We start from the raw sequence: 18,797 nt of genomic DNA, 5'->3' as shown, positions 1-18,797 counted from the left end.
TCTATATCTGTATCTATCTATGAATTCTAAAACGAGCCAAGTAACAAGAAAAGAATGCTGACACAGTGCCCCAAAGAGGAAAAGCAAAGCAAAGCAAAGCAAAGCAAAGCAAAGCAAAGCACAGCAAAGCACAGCAAAGCACAGCACAAGCTATATACACAGTCCGATGGACGAGAACACTCTTCACCCAGAGAAAACAACCACAGTCCCCAAACTCTGCCTCTCTCAGCAGCAGCAGCAGCAGCAGCAGCAGGACCCCTCAACAACCCCCTCCCTAATCAACTCCCCCTACTCTGCCTTCTTCGAAGCCTTCGTCCGCAACTTCATCAACCCAAACACCAACGCATACCCGGCAATCGCAAAGATCACACAAATCCCGGCATCGCGCCACCCATAATAATAATGATTAATGTTGAGCGTCGTCAAAAAGTCACTGCCATCCGTGTACTCACACACGCGACAATCCGCCGTGGCCTCGGGATTCACCAAATTCACGCGCCATCCCTTGTTATCCACATAGCTTTGGAGGTACTCGCCGCAGGTGCCGTTCACCGGATCGAAGACCGCGAACTCGTCCGCGTTGCAGGTGACCTTGGCGCCCCAGATGCCGAACACCAGCATCCCGGAGGTGACGTAGTTGAAGGGGTTGAGGTAGTACATCCAGTAGCGCCAGAAGACACTGAGCTGGGAGTAGGGGACGAAGACGCCGCACATCAGCACCAGGAAACTGATGATGAGCGGGTTGACGAGGGCTGCGAAGGTGGGGTTCGGCGCGTAGGCTGCCACAAACTGGCCGATGCCCGTGTAGATGAATTCGTAGATGAACATGATGAAGAAGGTGGAGCCGGCGCGGGAGGATTCCGTGGGCAGTTTGGTCTGGTAGTACCAGCATACGAAGTAGAGCACGGCACAGATGCAGAGGTACGGGAATTCGGAGACGATCAGCCCCGTCACGAAGGCGACCCAGCTGTACATCTTGGACTTCTTCTCGCGGGCGTCGTAGATGTCGCGGCGTTGGATGAAGAGGGGTTGCAGTTGGTTGATCACGCCGGGCGCCACGAAGACAAAGTTGAAGATGGTGAAGAGTTTGAGGTTCAGGGCTGAGACGCTGGGGCCGATGTGCCAGAAGCTGAAGCCATTCAGCAAAGCGGAGATGATGTGCAGGCTGAATTTATTGTTGACGTAGTTCGTGTTGCGGAAGAGGGCCACGTTCATGCGGTGCGTCACGATCTTGACCTGGTCCCACAGCGGCATCGAGAACTCGTAGCCGTCGTCGTGGGTGCCTGGCGGTTTGGCCGCCGCGTCCGCGATCAGGTGGTCCAGTTCCTGCATCATGTGGCTGTGCTCGGGCGAGTCGAGCCAGACCTGGTGCCAGTCCTTGTCGCGGACGGCCTCGATGCCGCCGGTGACCACGTCGATCATGAATTCCGCCGGGTTGGCCTCCACGGGGCAAGGGGCCCCGTACTGCCCGAAGTAGTGCTTGATCGTGGCGCCGTTGTCGCCGATGTCGCCGAAGTACACGGTCTTGCCGCCGCGCGCGAGGAGGAGGAGGGTGTCAAACTGCGCGAAGAGCTGGGCTGAGGGCTGGTGGATGGTGACGAGGATGGCCTGGCCCACATCGGCCAGCTTGCGCAAGAACCGCACCGTGTTGTACGCGGACTGCCCGTCCAGCCCCGAGGTCGGCTCGTCCAGGAAGATCAGGATGCTGGGTTTGCTGACCAGCTCCACGCCGATGGTCACGCGCTTGCGCTGCTCCACGCTCAGTCCGTTGCCCACGGTTCCGATTAGTGTATCTGCCAGGTCGTGCAGCTCGAGCAGGTCGATAATTGTCTCCACATACTTGAGCTTCTCGGCCCGCGGGATGTCGCGCGACTGGCGCAGGAGGGCGGAGAACTCGAGGGCCTCGCGCACGGTGGCGTACGGCTCGTGCACGTCCAGCTGCTCGCAGTAGCCGGCCATACGCTGGAACGAGACCGGCAGCTCGCGCCCGTCCACCATGATCGACCCCTTGATGGTGCCCTCGGTCTTGCGCTGCGCGAGCACGTCCAGCAGGGTCGTCTTGCCGGCGCCCGACGAGCCCATCAGCGCCCCGAGCATGCCAGGCTTCACCCACCCGTGGATGTTGTCGAGCAGCACACGCTCGCCGGTGGGCGTGTTCACCGTGTAGGTCAGGTTGCGCCAGGTGAAGATGGAGGTGTTGCGGCTCAGGTTGTTGTCATCGGCCGAGGTCAGCGCATCGCCGGACCCCTTCTCGTGGGCCGGGTCCTTCTCGCGCTGGCCTTCCTCGTCGCGGTGCGCCCGATGCACCTTCAGCTTCTCGCGGGGGATGAGCAGGGAGGCGCCTGACCCAGCCCCGCCGTTCCAGTAGCAGGTGAAGACGACGGTCAGCACGGCGAAGAACCCCCACCAGGCCCAGAGGATGCCGTAGTTGCGCCACAGCTGCGAGTGCTTGTAGTGCAGCGAGGCCAGGTACTGGTCGCCCGTCACGTAGTCGGCGCCGCGGACGGCGCCGCCCACGCCGGTGCAGGCCTTGTTGGCCACGTCGACATCTTCATAGCCGGGGCCGGAGGGGACCAGGTTGTTGCCCACGCACGGGATGATCTGGCCGTGGAACTCGTTCGACAGCGCCGCCTGGAAGGCGTAGGCGAACGGGTTGGTGTAGTACAACTCCAAGAACCAGTTCTTGATGTGCGGCTTGGGGATCATGTAGCCCGCGTACATGACGATGCCCTTGACGGCCGTGCCGGAGATCTTCGAGGCGGCCTCGAAGGTGCTGAACGCGGCCCCGATGCAGCGGAACAGCGCCGTCACGCAGAGCGTCGTCGTGAACAGGATCGCCCAGAAGGTGAAGAAGGCCGCCGCCGTGTGCTTCAGCCCCACCATCCAGTAGAGCACCACGGAGAAGAGACTGCATTGCACCAGCAGCACGGGCAGATCGGCGGTGATCTGCGCCAGGCAGAAGGCCGCCGGGTGGTACATGGCGAAGGACTTGTGCTTCACGAGCACGGGGCGACCCTTGAACGACTCGGTGACCTCGGACATGGCGACGATGCAGTTGTAGAGCAGCGCGAAGAAGACCGCGCCGCCTTTGGTGAACAGACCGGCGGTCGTTTGCGGCGAGTTGTAGAAGCACGAGCCGGCGATCAACGCCATGACGATGGACAGGATCTGTTTGATCAGGAAGGTCGATTTCTCACCCCAGAGGATCTGGTATTGACGGATCGTGCAGGCGAGGAGCTGGTCGCCGAAGCTGGTGGTCAGCGCACTCTTTTTGGGAATACGCTTGGACTTTTCCCATGCAACGGACTCCTTGAAGTCCTGCGTGCGTTGACGGGCGATGTCCGAGGAGGGATAGTCATATTCCTGGATCATATGCTGGTACAACGGGGACTGGCGGTACTCGGCGAGGATGGCGTCTGCGTTGCGGGGGAAACGGTTCTCAAAACCAGGCTTGATTTTTCTCTCGGTTGGAACAGTCACACCGGTGAGATAGTCACCTGACAGCTGTTAGCCCTCACGCTCCTTTCAATCGAGACAGGATTCACTTACCAATATTTGCACCGTCCGAATACACGAACCCAAGCTCCTCCATGAACGGCTTCGCCGACGCGGCAGGGCCATAATAGATCTGCTTGCCCTCATCCAACACAAGCACCTTGTCGAAGAGGTTGTAAATTCCGTTTCCAGCCTGATACAGGGTCACAACCGTCGAGAGCCCAAGGATGTTGGTCATCGAGCGCAGAGCCTTGGCCCACTCCAGGGCGGTGCTGGCATCGAGACCGCGTGTGCTGTTATCCCAGGTGAAGACCGAGCCATTGGTAGCCATGCACTCGATGATGGACACGCGCTTGCGCTCCCCACCGGACACGCCGCGCACGAACTCATTGCCCACCTTGGTATCCTCGGTGTGGGCGATCTTCATGGACTCCATCAGGAACTGCTTGGTGTCGGCGACGTAGTTCTCGGCGGGCAGGTTGGCGGGGACCTTGAGCTTGGTGGCGAAGTCCATGGTCTGGCCGACGGTCAGGCGCGGGTAGAAGAGCTCCTCCTCGGTGTTCATGACGATCTGGCCGCGGTACTGCGCGGCCTGCTGGGAGTCCATGTCGCCGAAGAAGACATCCCCGGACACGGAGCGGTACCCCTCGCGGCGGTTGGACAGCATTTTCAGCAGCGTGGTGCACCCGGACCCCGGCCGGCCCAGGACCAGCAGCATCTCGCCGGGCTTGACGCAGCCGTGGCTGTCCTGGAGGATCGGCTTGAGCGGGGGCTTACGCATGAAGTCTTTGATGAGCTGCGGCACGTTGTACTGCGTGATCAGGTTCTCCTTGACGGCCGCCTCGGCCGCCACCACCTCCACCGTCAGGTTCTGCCACGTCACCCCCAGCTCGCGGCGTTTGTATCCGGCCGCCTCGGTGCGGCGCTGGATTTCTCGGACGCGGTCGGCCATGCTCCATTCCGTCTCGATGCGCGGTTGTTGCGGGGTGCTGTGGGGGTCGTTGTGGTTGGGGCTGGCGAGCGTCTCGGCGCTACGGGCTTCGCGGATCCCGGACTCGGGCACGGCCAGGGTTTCGGCGCTGGGGGCATCGCGGACATTGATCTCGGGGATGCCTAGGTGTGTTTTCTTCTCGGATAGTTGAGCTTCGTCGTCGGAGTGGTCGCCGTATTCTGTTGGGGCTGTCGAAGCCGACGGCTCCTCATGGAAGAATTCCATGGTTTTGGGTGTGTCGAACGTGATAAGTGAGTGGAGATTTCTCTAACCATGCAAATTCGAAAAAGAAAGAACTAGAACTAAGACTAATCACAGAGTATCAAGTAAGAAGTTGTGGTATTGTTCTGCAACTCACCTCATCGAGGAAAGCGGGAATGGGCTAGGTATATGTACGAGTGCACGGATACGCGGAATGGGAGGCCGACGGGCGCCCGTACCGACTCTGCCGTTGGAAAAGTTCCGCAGTATGAGCGATTTGCCTCTGGTACCTGAAACCTTGAATATTATCTGAGGCAAAACGCTCGAGCCGAACTGCCGCTCGACTGATAGGGAAAGGGGCTGCGAGGGGAGCACATTACGCTAGCACGTCGCGTATCCACCGTAAAGATTGTATATTGATTATTAGCTGTCTTATTGGTGAGGACAACCCTTCCCCTGGGGGCCTAGACTTGGGGTTCTGGATGCCAGCCATTGCCGCCTGTCCCGATTGCTTGCAAGTCGTGCAACTCGTCAGTTAGGGCAGTGCTCACGAAGTCATTCACAGGGCGTCAGCAAAGAAATTGCTATCTATACCGAGTTTCTGACAACCCAAGCATTCCATTGCAATTGATACCAATCCTATCCTCATGGTAGCCAACCAAAAATAGACTGTGTCAGACAGACCACGGTGAGTGCATCATGAACTCAGCCAAGCCAAATATTACCGAAACAGGCAAGATCCTACGCGAGCCCGTCGAAAACGGCAAGCCAAGACTCTGAGTTGATAAGGAGGCGAACCCCGATAAGGGATGATGTCGCGATTGGGACGATCCCGATCTACCCGGGTGGAGTTCCAAGCTGTCGGGTTTGGCAGGATGTGTGCCACACTAGTGTATCACTTTGCTTGGATAAACCCAGTATGCTATCTTTACCACATGTTGCACCCATGTCGGGGTTGAACCCCCTTGCCGCGGTTCCGCGGCTGGGTAAGGAGTCGATTGAGTTCATCTAGTCGATCTGTTATGCGAAGCTAGCTTTGGCTCCCGCGGCTGATCATAGGTGTTGCTTATATATTCTGCACCACGGCTGCCGAGGGCTCCAGGGTTTGCGTCCACCGAGCTCCTTTGACGATTGTCGATTTACGTATAGGGGTACATCACAGATGATGCAGCTCTGAGCTTTGAGCTTAACAGTCAAGCCCTTATCTTCGATCCTGAGGCCCACACAATCAATCTCTCTTGTCGATGCCGGACTTCCGGCCCGGTCTGGACACACCTCGGGTCGGCATGTAGTCCGGCAGCTGGTCCCCCGGCTAGACTGCAACCACAAAGCAGCTGGGACGTGATTCCAAATTCTGGCACTGAACAGTTGACATCTGCTGTACTTTGATGTTATGGTTTGATCTCTTCAGATCTGGTTGGTTTCCAGGCATTACCGGTGGCAATCAACCCTGCTTAACACAACATGTGCCAATATCGGGTATGATCAGATTAGATGTAAGTCCATGCATCACCTTGTATACTGCTACTGTCTTGAAGATATTGCATGATAAGACGCATGCCTTTGTTGATCATCTCACATACTGTGTTCAGTGAGTGTGGATTGAGTGTAGAGTTTATGTGCGCAGCATATGCAAATCTCACCCAAAAATGAAAAAAAGAAAAACAACGAAAGAAAAGAGAAAATAAAAGAAGGGGGGAAAAACCATGGCCGATTTGCAACCCTAGTTGTTCTTGACCAATCTCAGATAGTTCTACATCTCGACACCAACCTTCAAATCCGATTGAATGTAAGGAATTCAAGGCTACCAACCAAACCAAGCTCCAGCAAAAGCGAGCAAGCGGTCTCGGCCCACCACCCAATCTACGGAAGACCATTGCGGCCACTCGGCAAATAGGATTTTTCTCACCAAGTATTCTGACTGCAGTAGTAACCGCCTACTAAAATAGTTACTATAACTCCCCGCCCCCTCCTCCGCCGCCATCCCCAGGGCCTGTACAATTAAAGTACTTCCTAAGTTTAATTTTTTAGTCTTTTACCAACCCCCCCCCCCCCCCCCCCTCTTTTATCTTCTAAAAAAACTCTTTAAACTATATAACCAACTCAGCCCCTTCTTACATTAGGATCTTTAGGATTCTTTAGGGTCGAAGGTATTGTTCTTAGGGTTCTTTATTAATGATTATTAGGGTTATTAGGGTTTATCTTTTGCTTATAATTTTGCCGGCAGATTTTCCTTTTGCCGAGTGGCCGCAATGGTGTCCCGTACCACTCCCGCTCCGTTCAAGCCGGAGTTCGGAAGTTTATTTCCTTCCGAACCCCGCCAAAAAAACGACCTGCATCCCAAACAACGTCCACAGCACTCCGGATGAATCCACCCCCTCCAGAATATCATTGTGGCCATAATAAACCCCGCGGGCCGGAAATCTCGTCAAAATGGAACCCCGACGACGAACTGCGCCCTACGGCCGCGCGTGCCTCAACTGCGCCCGCGCCAAGTGCAAGTGCCTGCTGCGGACGACCGGAGGCGGGTGTGAGAGGTACAGTACCGGGACACCCTACCCTAATCTAGCAACATATCCATCCCCAACCCCACAGCGCAGCTAGTCTGACTTTATGGGGGTAGATGCACCCGCCTAAAGAAAGAATGCATCCCCGCGCCAACGGTGCGGCAACGGCGACCACGCGCCTCGCGCACCGCGCGGCTGGAGCAGAAGCTCGACGGGCTGGTGTCGCTGCTGCAGACGGGGCATGCCGCTGGGGAAAGTGATCGTGGGAGACGAGGGTTGTTGGCGGTCGAAAGCCACCAGGAGAACTTCCCAGTCTCTACGATACCACCGCCAAACGCGTACGCCCTTCCCCCGGGGGTGGAGTTCGCCCCTGCGGAGGCAGAAGCAAACTGGGAACTGTACCGCACGCGGTATCTCCCGCTCCTTCCGGTGATGCATTTCGACCACACCTTCACGGCCCAGGGGCTTCGTCAGGCGCGCCCGTTCTTCTGGACGTGCGTCATGGCCGTAACGTGTAGCGACGGGACGCGGCAGGAGGTGTTAGGGCGCGCGGTGCGGGAGATGGCGGCGCGGGAGGTGGTGGTTGAAGGGCGGCGGACGGTGGATCTGTTGCTTGGGTTGCTTTGTCTGATTGGATGGTATGCTTGCGTCTCTCGAATACACTCCATAAGACTCTTGCTAGGACCCTAGCTGACGAGCAATAACGAAGGGGCCATTTCCGGTTCGCGATGGGCCCGCTGCTGACGGTGTTCTCGCACCTGTGCACGGCGCTGACGCTGGACCTTGAGCTGCAGCGGCGGGAAGGGAAGCCCGCTTACCTGCAGCATCTTGCCGTGCCGCCCCAGTTCCAGGGCAAGATCCGCGTCCCCGACGCCAGGAGTCACGAGCATCGGCGGACGGTGTTAGCGTGTTTTCTGTTGACTTCGAGGTGGGTTGCGCTACTACCGGGTGGGATGTGTATTATGCTGATGTTGATGCTGAGGCGTAGCGCGGCGACGTTTCACAGTCGGGTGGAGAGTTTGTCCTGGTCGCCGTATCTGGCGGAATGTTTGACGGTGCTGGAAGACACGCACGAGGCGCCCGGAGACGCGTTGCTGGTGGGCCTGGTCAAGCTGCAGTTGATCGCGGCGAAAGTCACCCGGATCTGGGTGCACAGTGGGGGTTGCAAGAAGGATGAAGGCACGTGGATGATTGGGCCGTACGTTGCTTCACTCAATATGGAGTTGGTGGCTGCGCGGGATCAGGCTCCTTCGCATGTCAGGACGAACCGTACGTCCAGCCCTACTTTTTGCTGACTAGTACAGACATTAACATTGTTCTGCAGGAATCTTCCAGACCATGACATCTCACACAGAAATCACAATCTTTGAGCTTACCCTCCTCCGCGCTTCAACCGTCCCCATCGCCACCGACACGGACCTGCAAGCCCTCGACCATCTATTCCGATGTCTAGAAGCCATTAAATCCTGGATCCGAACCATCCTTAAGTTTGACGCAGCAGAGTACATCGGCTTCCCCTTTCCCCTGTGGAAGCAATTCCGAACCGTCGTGCTCGTCACCCTCCGCCTGGGGGCGCTGGACGACCCCGCCTGGGATACGGGGCTGGTTCGACGGTCCGTCGACCTGCCCAGCGTGCTAGACGAGATCGCACGGAAATTGGAGCGAGGCCGGTCGCAGACGGAGGAGCCTGTATTCGCGACGTTCATCAAGATGGTGCATATGCTGAAGTCGTGGACTTTGTCGGTCTATACTGACGGTCCGAGCAAGCCGGCTGATTCTGGGTGTACGTCGGGGAGTTTGTCGGAGGGAGAGCAGGCTGCAGTGGAGGATCCACCGTGGGGAGACCTAGTGTGCGATGACGAGTTCTGGAATGTGGATTTTCTGGGGTGGCCTTACATGTCTTAAAATCGGTATAAATTGAGTCTGTTGGCTACTCGGTTTTCTAGTAGCAGGCAAGATTATAAGCTCCGTACTCAGGATATCCAACCCTAAACGTATACGATCCAACCTCCAGAACACCAATTCTATTCTACCCAAAACCAAACCCCTCACCCCTCACCCCTCACCCCTCACCCCTCAACCCCCCCATCCCCACGCACCATCCTCCACCAAGTCCCCTCCCAAACCCCCGCCCTCCTCCCATCAAACACAAACCCCCTCAACACCCTCTCCACCTCCGCCCACCCCCACCCCCTTAAATCCCCCCTCACCTCCTTGATGATTCGGTCCCACAACCCCCGCTGCACCCGCACGGGCGTCAACCCCCGATTCCTCGGCGTGGTAATCACCATCCACAACCACACCAAACAGTCCCGCAGCACAACGTCCGTCCACAGCCTCGGAACGGCCAACAGCATCTCCGCCCGTCTTTTCGGTTGCCGGAAGATCACGGCGGCCGGGTGGAGCCCCATGTGGCTGACGTCGTCGGCGAGACACAGCAGGGCCACGAAGATGCATTTCTCGACGGGGTTCAACGGGTGGGAGGCGCTGTGCCGCCACACGGGGATGTTGCTGGGGTCGTCCACCAGTAGGTATCGGTCGTGCCAGTCGTGGAAGCTGGCGAGGATGGAGAGGGAGGCCGGGGTGATGCGGTTTTGGGTGAGGAGGGTGGCGAAGCCTTTGGGGATATCGAGACTCTGGTTCAGGTTGTAGGTGTCTAAGGTGGGGGGGTATGAAGGTGGGGGAGAGAGTGATTCTGCTTGTGAGGAGGGGGAGGGGGGGGAGGAAAGGGAGGTCTGCATGTGCAGGACCAACAGACTCCGGGCGACGTTCGCTGCCATCCGCAGGTCCTGGCTGATGGCGGGTACGGACGAGCCGACCTGCGCTTCCCCGCCGCGGGCGCGGATCACCGCCTCGAAGCCCGCCGTGTGGGCGCGACTGTAGGCGACGTTGGAGAGGTAGTCGTCCACCGTGACCAGGAGGGTCAGGGCGGAGATGAGGAGGTCGGTGACGTGGCCCGTGGCCAGGGTGTGTTGGATCTCGGTGAGGAGGCGCCCCCGGTGGTAGAGAGCGGCCGCGTGCAGCTGCTCGGAGGCCGGGGAGAGATCCTCGGCCTGGGACTCGAGGGTGCACAGCGCGAACACGGCGAGGCCGTGCAGCATGATGTCGTGGTGGGCGGACCAGTGCAGGAAGACGGAGCCGTAGGTCTGGCGCTGGGCGGGGGCGTGGCTGAGGACTTGCGAGTCGTGCGGGAGGAGGATGTCGAAGTCTACCTCCGATCGTTTAGAGCAGAGAGGGGGGTGGAGGGAATGGTTAGGGCTACGCACAGTAAGAGAGCGCGCGGGCGGTGCAGGGCCCCTTGGAGGCCGGGGTCGCCAGCGGGTAGAACCGCCCCGTGCCGATCGGGCTCAGGCTCGGAGGCCTTCGATCGGAAATGCGCTGCACGGGCCGTCGGCGTCGATCTTGGTCTGGATCATCGCGAGACTTCGGGTCTTGCTCGGGCTCTACCACGAATGTGCTCAAGCCACGCTGGAACCGTGGGGACTGGTGCTGTTGGCGGCGCTGGGCGGCGCGGGCGGCGACCAGGGCATGGACGGGTCGACGTGATTTGCCCGGTTGCATCTCGGTGGGGTTGTAGGGGATGAACATGGTGGATGTGGTGGCCAGCGGTCTCATATGTAAGGAGAATTAATGATTTCTCAACATTTTTGATTAGAATGATGATCAAGGTGGGGTAACCAGCAGTGAGCGTTTAGCTGAATTGGGATTAGCAGCACGGATGAGTGGCTTGTTCGTCTGGAAGGCGGGATACGGTGACTTACTCACAAGTAAGCTTAGCTATAGTAGTAGTGGTAGTAGTTAGTTTGATACCGCCTGACACAGCTGAGGCTCAGCTCCGCACTCAGCCTTGCCATGTGGGAATTGCTTATCTCCCCTCACTTATCATTGGCCACCTCGCCTACATGAATGGAGTTTCAACTACAGCAGCCTAGAGATGAAGTTCGTGCACAGGATCGGACGGACTATATAAACCCTGCTTACTTCCCTTTTCTTCTTCCTCCCAAATTAACTCTCCAAACAACCCATCCATTCCATTCACAATGCCATCATCATCATCATCATCACCACCACCACCACCACCACAATCAACCTTCACCCCCCTCCTCCCATCCCAACCGCTCCCCAAAAATGGCCCCATCCGCTTCCCCTTCCAACCCCCCAACCTCTCCGTCATGCTCCGCGACAACATGACCCTCAGCAGCTGGCTTCTCAGCGGCGCCCTCCTCCAGGGCCTAGCTTTTACGGTATTCGGCCCAAAATCCCTCATCCCGCCGACCATGATCCTCCTCTACCGCCTGATCGACCACCTCCTCATGGCCGCCCACATCACCCGCAACCGCTACATGGACCACACCCTCCAAACCAAATTCTCAGCCCAGTACCCAACCACCCCATCCACCACCCCGCAACACTCCGGCAGCACCCTCTCGAAATACTTCCCCGCCACCCCGGCCGCGCAACCCCTGGTGGTCTTCCACCTGGGCGCCCGCGTCAACCACCCCCTCGGCATGTTCGCCCCGGGCTGGCGCGACCTCGGCGAGTACAACCAGAAGATGCTGGCGTCGATGACGGCCGACGCCGAGAAGTACGGGCTACTGGGGGTGTCGCACTGGACCAAGGACGCGGCCGCCGCGGGGAACGAGAGCATGTGGGTGTTCTATCTGCGGGACTACGACGCGCTGCATCGGTTCGCGCACGACGAGGTGCATATGAATGGCGTGCGGTGGTGGGCGAGCGTCGTCAAGACGCATCCGCATATTGCCATTTATCATGAGACGTACCTGGTCAATAAAGGGCAGTGGGAGAATATCTATATCAATTCGGAGCCGACGGGCTTGGCGGATGCGTGGTTTCCGGTCGCTGAGGGGGATAAGGGGGAAAAGGGCCAGAGGATGTGGGTGCGGGCGCCGGTGGATGCGCGCGGCGGCGCGCTGCGGTCGGCGTCGAGGCGGTTGCAGAGGGGGTGGTTGGAGGAGGCGGAGAAGGTCGAGGGGGAGTTGTATGACCGGAGTTTTGCTGCGTGAATACATGGGAGGTGTGTGTGTGATGGAGGAGGAGGAGGAGGAGGAGGAGGAGGAGGAGGAGGATGAGATGTGGGTTGGGTGGGCTGGCTTGCTGATGTGTATTGTGTTGTGTCAGGGCAGGAGTGGGAGGTTTTGAACCCAAGGAGGCTATGCTTCTGGAGAATGCATCTTACTAGTGCAGTGCGTTGTATGGATATAATGACATTTATTTATCTCGTTGCAGTCAGAAAAGAAGACGCATTGACATGCTCTAAAATCAGTAAGATTCTGTATCTATTCCAGGCTCATTATGGTATGATGGAGCGATAAGAAACCAAGCCTTCCCCCAATATAGTGTAATCTACCTGGTAGTAGACAACGGGCTGATATTATCCAATATCTCTAGTAGCCGGCTTGGCGACCTCGTCTTGTTCACCAACGATGCAAAAGGTCTGACGCTCCTCATCCCGAGTTAGTCGCAGATTGTAAGCATACAGAAGCAATTAGACGTGGCAATCTCGCACGCAATCCAGAAATCAAGGTCTGCAAGGGTGATGAGAAATCACCAAATCAACCCATACGGCGACACGACCAACAACCTCATCCGGACCAGATCACTAATCAAACAACTATCTTTGTAATCTGTCACCAATAGCATTGTATAAGTAAGCTCTTCAATTCCAGGTACCAGCCGTATCATCCTCATGATCATCATCCAGAAATAAGTCACAAAACATCAACCATGACAGCCCCAATGCAAATGCAGCAACTCGCCGCTGCGGCCCTGCCTGCCTACACCTGTCCGCCGGGGACCCAGATGCACATCCTCAATCTGGGCACGATGAACGTCGACGAGGGATGGTACCTCGCCCTCTTCCTTTTACCCCACAGCCCGAAACATCAATTCTAATCAAGCAAAGGCTCCTCACCGGCGCCAACGGCAGCTCCGCCAGCAACCCCAACCCGCCCAACAAACGCCGAGACCTGATGCTGATCGCGGGTCTGATTGAGCACCCAGAAATGGGGCTGATCTTGTTCGAAACAGGGAGCGCGGAGGATGTTGATCGGGTAGACCGCCCTTGCCCTTGCCCTTGCCCTCCCTTCCCAGCTGCAGCATGAGCAGAAACATATGCAGCATCGCACCGCACCGCGATACTAACCACCCCGAGAAAAAGCAATGGGGCCCCCAAGCCACCGACCTCTTCCCCCGCACCCACTACGAACCCCAGCACCACCTTCCCGCCGCCATCCGCGCCACCGGCCACGACATCCGCGATGTGAAAGCCGTCATCATGGGCCACCTGCACCTGGACCACGCCGGCGGCCTCGAGCATTTCCGCAGCACGGGGGTACCGATCTACGTGCACGAGGAGGAGTTCAAGCACGCCTGCTGGGCGGCGGCGACGGGGGCGGACGGGGGCGTGTATCTGTAGCTCTTTCCCTTACCCTACCCCTTCTTACTACCAGTCCCCACCCACCCGTAAGGAATGCTAACACCTCCGCAGAGCAGATTACCTCTCGCTAGACACACTCAACTGGCAAACCTTCTCCGAACCCCAACTCGACCTCTGCACGGGCATCACCCTCTACAATTGTCCCGGGCATACCCCGGGGCTGTGCATTATGCAGGTGAACCTGCAGAAAGACGGGACGTTCATCTGGACGACGGATCAGTTCCACGTCAGGGAGAATTTCGAGCGGAATCAGGCGCAGGGGTGGCTGCTGCGGGATCATCGGGCGTGGGTCGCGAGTGGGAAGTTTGTGGCGCGGCTGCAGCGGTTGTTCCGGGCGCGGTTGATCTTTGGGCATGATTATGAGACGGCGGATGGGTTGATGAGGGAGAAGGGAGTTTGGGAGTAGTCCTGGGGATTTCGGGGGTTGGTTGGGGAAGAGAGGAGGGTGTGGGTCTCGGGTTAAGAATTGTATATACTAATGAGAAGTTGATAGTTAGGGTTAGGGAACGCTTAGAAGCTGAAACAGAACCACCGCTTGAAATAATGAAATGAAAAGAAAAGACCAAGGGCCAAGACCACGCAGCTCGCTAGCCATACAATTACAGACGAAATCAATAAACATCCGGACTCCCCTGCGTAGCCGCATTAAACGCCCTCACGCACGACCAACTCCCCATCCCCTTGACCGGGCCGACCGCGTCCAGCGGATCCCACGCCACCGCTTCCACCTCCACATCGTCCGGCGTAGGCTTCTCCAGCCGTTTCGTGCGCAGCAACATCTCCAGTTTCCTACGACGAATCCCCCGCAACTTACAAAAAAGCTCATCAGCCGTCAGCCCTCGCTCTATCTCATCATCATCATCATCATCATCATCCTCATCATCCTCACCACCCTTCCCCCGCCCCGGAACCAAAACCAACCCCCCAAACCCCGGTTCCACCGCACACCTCTCCCCTAAATCCACCAACAACGCCTCCTCCGCCAACGACGCCAACCAATTCGAATCAAACGGGCCCTCGCGATGCGGCCAGCTGCGCATCAACCCAATCGCACGCCACCTGACCCGATAATCATCACACAGGATCGCGGCCAGATACAGCGGCGGGAGGACGCCCGTCTCCACCGTGAAACTCGGCCGGTGGTCCGGGAACGTGGTCATCAGGGCCTCCACCAGCTCGCAGGTCTTCTCCAGGTCGGCGCGGTAGTGCGCCAGCGCGGCGCGGTTGCTGCCCAGCAGGCACGAGTGCAGACAGACGCGCAGGCTGACGAGGTGGAGGTTGATGATATCGGCGCCGCGCTGTTCCTTCGGGGTCAGATGGGGGTAGGCGTGGGTGTAGAAGGGGCGGAAGCGCTGCGCGAAGAGGGTCGCGTCGCTCCAGACGGCGTGCTGTTGGGTTTGCAGGGCAGCATAATTAGCGGAGACCTGCGGTTGGGTGAGGCCCATGCAGGGGGCGCTGAAGCGGTAGGAGGTGCGGAGGAGGGTGTCGAAGGCGGCGCGCGCCGAGGGGAGGGATGGGAAGGGTTGAGTTGGGGATTCGGGGGACGTGGGATCAGGGGAGGTGAAGGGGTGGAGCGGCTGCAGCATCGGGAAGACGCGGTCGTAGTGTGAGGCGAGGATGTCCAGGTGCGCGAACGCGGTGACGATGCACTGCTCGACCAGTCCCCGCCGCGAGGCCAGATTGCCGAACGCACCGTGCTGCTGCAGCTCCTGTAGGATGAGTAGTCCACTCCGTAGATGTGCGAACCCGCTGTCGTACCGCCCGCGCAGCAGGTCCGCCAGCACGAACAGCAGGCAGCACACCAGGATGACCTCGCGGAAGCGTGGGTCCTGCGAGCGGCTGCGCCGGTTGAGCAGGGTGATGGCGCGCGCCAGCTGGTCCTGCGCGAACTGGTGCCACGGGTTCTCAGCCACCAGATCGCTGGGCGTGGCCAGCGGCATTCCGTTGGCCTCCGAGTTCTCGTGGATGGCGCTCAGCGCCACGATCGCGTGGTAGACCGGCGGCTCGGAGCGGCTCAGCTGCAGCACCAGCTTCTGCCACAGGGTGGAGTCGAAGAACTCCAGCAGCGTGGGCACCGTGTGGTGCTGGAAGTAGGCCACGCACCGCCGCTCGTCCGAGGTCATCGTCCAGTCCCGCCGGTCCAGCGCCGGGCTGGGCCCGCCGGCCAGGCTCAGTAGGTGTGGATCGGCCAGGGTCTTTTTGGGGGTCCATTTGAGCTTAGGGGGCAGTCGGTGGATGTCGTAGCCGTCGCACTGTCGACCGGTCGATGAACAGTTACGGCATGCTACGGGGGTTTCGTCGCATTTGATGCGGCGCACGCTGGTTGGAATGATTAGCAGCCGGCTACACAACGGTACTACAGGTGCATGGCTGCTACTCACCGACAGGTCCGACAGCCGGTTCTGGACCGCGTCCGACCGGATTTGGGCTTTGTGAATGCTGGCTGGCTTGATGAATGCATTGACAGATGACGACGATACACAGTAAGGGCAGGGTCCAGGGATGATACTCCGGGAGTCCGGAATGTCAGGGTTTGGCTGCTGTGAGGAAAATGTTGGGGCTCAGGGACCCATGACTAATCCACGGGCTGCCAAAGGGACTAACTATCAAGCACTATGAGGGGACAATTGCCGCTAACCACGCTGAAATCGTAACTCCAAAGCGCGCGATTGGTCTGATCGCGAAGTTGTCGGAAGGGTTGACTTTGGCCCAACTCAGTTGAGATTAGGGTTGGAGATGTGGGTGGAGGTGGGTTTCTCGGTCTCGCCGGAGGCCGCGAACCCTATCCCCCTGTCGCCCGGACAATTTCCTTCAAAGTTTCAGGGCCGGGTCCACTTCAATTGCGGGAAATGGTTATAAATGATTGGTTGATTCGCGAAACTTCGGGAAGTTTCGACTGCGCTCAGCCATCGTCGCGGAATCGTGTCGAGCCTCCAGGCTGTCAGGATCGGATACCTCACCCGACTCAGGGATTTGCATTGTGGGGATGTTGCTGTCAGTGATCAGTACCGCCAAGAAAAAAGATCTGAAAATAATGATCTGCAGTCTTCGAGGGGAGAGTGCGACCAGCCCTAGCAATCGGTCGCCAGATTTGATGGCCCGCATCCTCACCACAGAAACAGTCTCTCCACACCTACTGTTACAGCAGTCTTGAATTATACAAGATGGTAGAAATTCTCGTTCTAGCCCTTGTGCCCTTGCTACTCTTCTATCTGTACAGGAAGCTGCACTATCACCGATGCACCCAGCTATCCCCCTACCCGCAGCCCCAACCCTCGCTCATCTGGGGCCACCTCAAAACCATCCACGAGTTTTATGTCCCAAGGTGAAGCTGAACGACACATCGGTACGTTATTTCCAAATCAACTACGATTCTTACAGCAAGTGCTAATGCCCTACAGACCAAGTCCTCCTCGAGATCAAAGGGCACCTGTACCACCCGCCTCTCTTTGTCCTCGACCTCCGGCCCGTCCAATACCCACTCTGCGTCATCTGCGATCATGAAGTGGCGGAGCAGATCTCCCGCAGTTCGAAAGAATTCCCTTACAGCATGACAAAATCCCCAACGATCAAGGACCTGCACAGTCTGATTGGAATGAAGTCGATCATTGCCGCGGATGTACACACCAACCCCAGAAGCCTCGAATTGCCGTCCAAGGGTTCAAAATGCTGATCTACTATTTTCAGGGCGAAGAATGGAAAACCCTCCGCAAGCGCTTCAACCCGGGCTTCGCGCCCCAGCACCTGATGACCCTCCTCCCGCGGATCGTGGCCATGTCGCGCCGCTTCGTCGGGAATCTGGACCGCCACGCCAAGTCCGGGGAGGCGTTCCGGCTGGACGAGCCCTGCATCAACCTCACATTCGACATTATCGGTAATCACAATGCCCCCCCCCCATTCTTCAGATTCGATAATCCGAAACGAACCATCAACTAATATATCTTATGAAAACAGGCGCAAAAGTAATGGACACCGACTTCGGCGCGCAATGCGCCCCCCACCAGCAAAGCGAGATCTTCAAGCTCTTCCGGGAGCTGGTGCGCTCGTACCCCATGGCCGGCGGCATGAGCTGGGAGCGTGTCAACCTCTGGGGCGCGCTGCAGCGCCGGCGGATTACTGGCCGATTCGAGAAGTATCTGCGCGCGCACATCACGCAGAAGTTCGCCGACCTGCGGCAGGCCGCCGATGCTGCACCGACGGAGAAGGGGCGCTCGCGAAGCATCCTCTCCCTCAGTCTGCAGGACCTTGCCACCCTGGATGAAGACGTGATCTCCCAAACGAGCGACCAGCTCAAATCATTCCTGTTCGCCGGCTATGACACCACCAGCATCGTGCTGCAGTGGACCTTCTACGAGCTCAGCCGCACCCCGCGCGCGCTGCAGGCCGTGCGAACGGAATTAGCCGCGCTGTTTGGGGCGGACCCCTCCCCGACCGTGGTCTGGGACAAACTGACAGCGCCAGGGGGCGAGAGCCTCCTCAACCAAATGCCTTACACCTCCGCGGTGATCAAGGAGGTCCTCCGCCTGCATCCCCCCTCCGGCAGCGCGCGCTTCACCGCCCCAGGCACGGGGTTTACGGTCCAGCTTCCCGGTGGCGACTCCGTCAATCTGGACGGAATGGTCGTCTACAACTGCGAGACGCTGATCCACCGCGACGAGGCCGTGTACGGCGCGACCAAGGACATGTTCTGTCCGGAGCGGTGGTTGGATTCACCCGAAAAGAACCGGGGGATTCCGGCCAGCGCGTGGCGGGCGTTCGAGCGCGGGCCCCGGAGTTGTATCGGGCAGGAGCTGGCCACTCTGGAGGTGCGGGTGATTCTGGCGTGTACGGTGCGGCGGTATGAGGTTACGAAGGTTGGGTTGGGTGAGGTTGTGAAAAATGAGAAGGGACAGCCTGTGATGGGGGCGCAGGGGCAGTTTGCTGTGAGGAAGGAGTTGTTTAATGTGAGTTCATTCTCCTATCTCCTGTTTTTGGTGGGCCGGTGGCTGACCGGATTGGAATAGACGATGCAGATCACGGCGAAGCCTGTAGATGGGACGAGGGTGCGGGTTGCGTTTGCTGCGGAGGGTGGTGCTGGTTCAGTGGGAGCTGTGTAGAGTTAGGTGATGTTGTCAGGAATATCTGTTCATTTTAGGGTGATCATAAG

At 58.3% G+C, this 18,797-nt stretch overlaps 7 protein-coding genes across 7 annotated transcripts; 4 read left to right on the top strand and 3 right to left on the bottom strand.

The window, feature by feature from the left end:
• Positions 1-288: 288 nt before the first annotated feature.
• BO82DRAFT_380935 (pleiotropic drug resistance protein, ABC superfamily) lies at positions 289-4,711 on the bottom strand (the record flags this gene model as incomplete). The annotated part of the gene is made up of 2 exons (XM_025637800.1): positions 289-3,497; positions 3,550-4,711. 2 exons carry the CDS (start codon positions 4,709-4,711, stop codon positions 289-291), a joined length of 4,371 nt encoding a protein of 1,456 aa, XP_025495564.1.
• Positions 4,712-8,168: 3,457 nt separating this feature from the next.
• On the top strand, positions 8,169-9,099 carry BO82DRAFT_275395 (uncharacterized protein; the record flags this gene model as incomplete). Its single annotated transcript, XM_025631113.1, has 2 exons — positions 8,169-8,463; positions 8,519-9,099. The coding sequence occupies 2 exons, from the start codon at positions 8,169-8,171 to the stop codon at positions 9,097-9,099; spliced, it is 876 nt and encodes a 291-aa protein (XP_025495563.1).
• A 164-nt stretch (positions 9,100-9,263) lies between these two features.
• BO82DRAFT_389486 (uncharacterized protein) lies at positions 9,264-10,787 on the bottom strand (the record flags this gene model as incomplete). Its single annotated transcript, XM_025638454.1, has 2 exons — positions 10,461-10,787; positions 9,264-10,402 (listed from the first exon to the last, which is right to left on the bottom strand). The coding sequence occupies exons 1-2, from the start codon at positions 10,780-10,782 to the stop codon at positions 9,264-9,266; spliced, it is 1,461 nt and encodes a 486-aa protein (XP_025495562.1). The 5' UTR covers positions 10,783-10,787.
• A 443-nt stretch (positions 10,788-11,230) lies between these two features.
• Positions 11,231-12,235, top strand: fmaE (monooxygenase fmaE). Its single transcript, XM_025634361.1, has one exon. The coding sequence runs from the start codon at positions 11,235-11,237 to the stop codon at positions 12,216-12,218; it is 984 nt and encodes a 327-aa protein (XP_025495561.1). The 5' UTR covers positions 11,231-11,234; the 3' UTR covers positions 12,219-12,235.
• Positions 12,236-12,905: 670 nt separating this feature from the next.
• BO82DRAFT_351212 (N-acyl homoserine lactonase family protein) lies at positions 12,906-14,072 on the top strand. Its single transcript, XM_025634360.1, has 4 exons — positions 12,906-13,058; positions 13,118-13,265; positions 13,373-13,626; positions 13,703-14,072. Exons 1-4 carry the CDS (start codon positions 12,940-12,942, stop codon positions 14,055-14,057), a joined length of 876 nt encoding a protein of 291 aa, XP_025495560.1. The 5' UTR covers positions 12,906-12,939; the 3' UTR covers positions 14,058-14,072.
• Positions 14,073-14,159: 87 nt separating this feature from the next.
• Positions 14,160-16,112, bottom strand: BO82DRAFT_429372 (Zn(II)2Cys6 transcription factor; the record flags this gene model as incomplete). Its single annotated transcript, XM_025640526.1, has 2 exons — positions 14,160-15,970; positions 16,033-16,112. The coding sequence occupies 2 exons, from the start codon at positions 16,110-16,112 to the stop codon at positions 14,263-14,265; spliced, it is 1,788 nt and encodes a 595-aa protein (XP_025495559.1). The 3' UTR covers positions 14,160-14,262.
• Positions 16,113-17,277: 1,165 nt separating this feature from the next.
• Positions 17,278-18,797, top strand: BO82DRAFT_351208 (cytochrome P450). Its single transcript, XM_025634359.1, has 3 exons — positions 17,278-17,525; positions 17,606-18,594; positions 18,655-18,797. The coding sequence occupies exons 1-3, from the start codon at positions 17,318-17,320 to the stop codon at positions 18,745-18,747; spliced, it is 1,290 nt and encodes a 429-aa protein (XP_025495558.1). The 5' UTR covers positions 17,278-17,317; the 3' UTR covers positions 18,748-18,797.

The sequence above is a fragment of the Aspergillus uvarum genome, assembly GCF_003184745.1.
Source record: "Aspergillus uvarum CBS 121591 unplaced genomic scaffold BO82scaffold_7, whole genome shotgun sequence".
NCBI classification, from domain to species: domain Eukaryota; kingdom Fungi; phylum Ascomycota; class Eurotiomycetes; order Eurotiales; family Aspergillaceae; genus Aspergillus; species Aspergillus uvarum.
This window is presented reverse-complemented; position numbering and strand designations above follow the sequence as displayed.

Coding starts and splice junctions, on each gene's coding strand:
- fmaE (XM_025634361.1), top strand. CDS start 11,235: ATGCCATCATCATCATCATCATCACCACCACCACCACCACCACAATCA.
- BO82DRAFT_351212 (XM_025634360.1), top strand. CDS start 12,940: ATGACAGCCCCAATGCAAATGCAGCAACTCGCCGCTGCGGCCCTGCCT. Junction 13,059..13,117: donor ATGAACGTCGACGAGGGATG/GTACCTCGCCCT, acceptor AATCAAGCAAAG/GCTCCTCACCGGCGCCAACG. Junction 13,627..13,702: donor GCGGACGGGGGCGTGTATCT/GTAGCTCTTTCC, acceptor ACACCTCCGCAG/AGCAGATTACCTCTCGCTAG.
- BO82DRAFT_351208 (XM_025634359.1), top strand. CDS start 17,318: ATGCTGATCTACTATTTTCAGGGCGAAGAATGGAAAACCCTCCGCAAG. Junction 17,526..17,605: donor CCTCACATTCGACATTATCG/GTAATCACAATG, acceptor TTATGAAAACAG/GCGCAAAAGTAATGGACACC. Junction 18,595..18,654: donor TGAGGAAGGAGTTGTTTAAT/GTGAGTTCATTC, acceptor GGATTGGAATAG/ACGATGCAGATCACGGCGAA.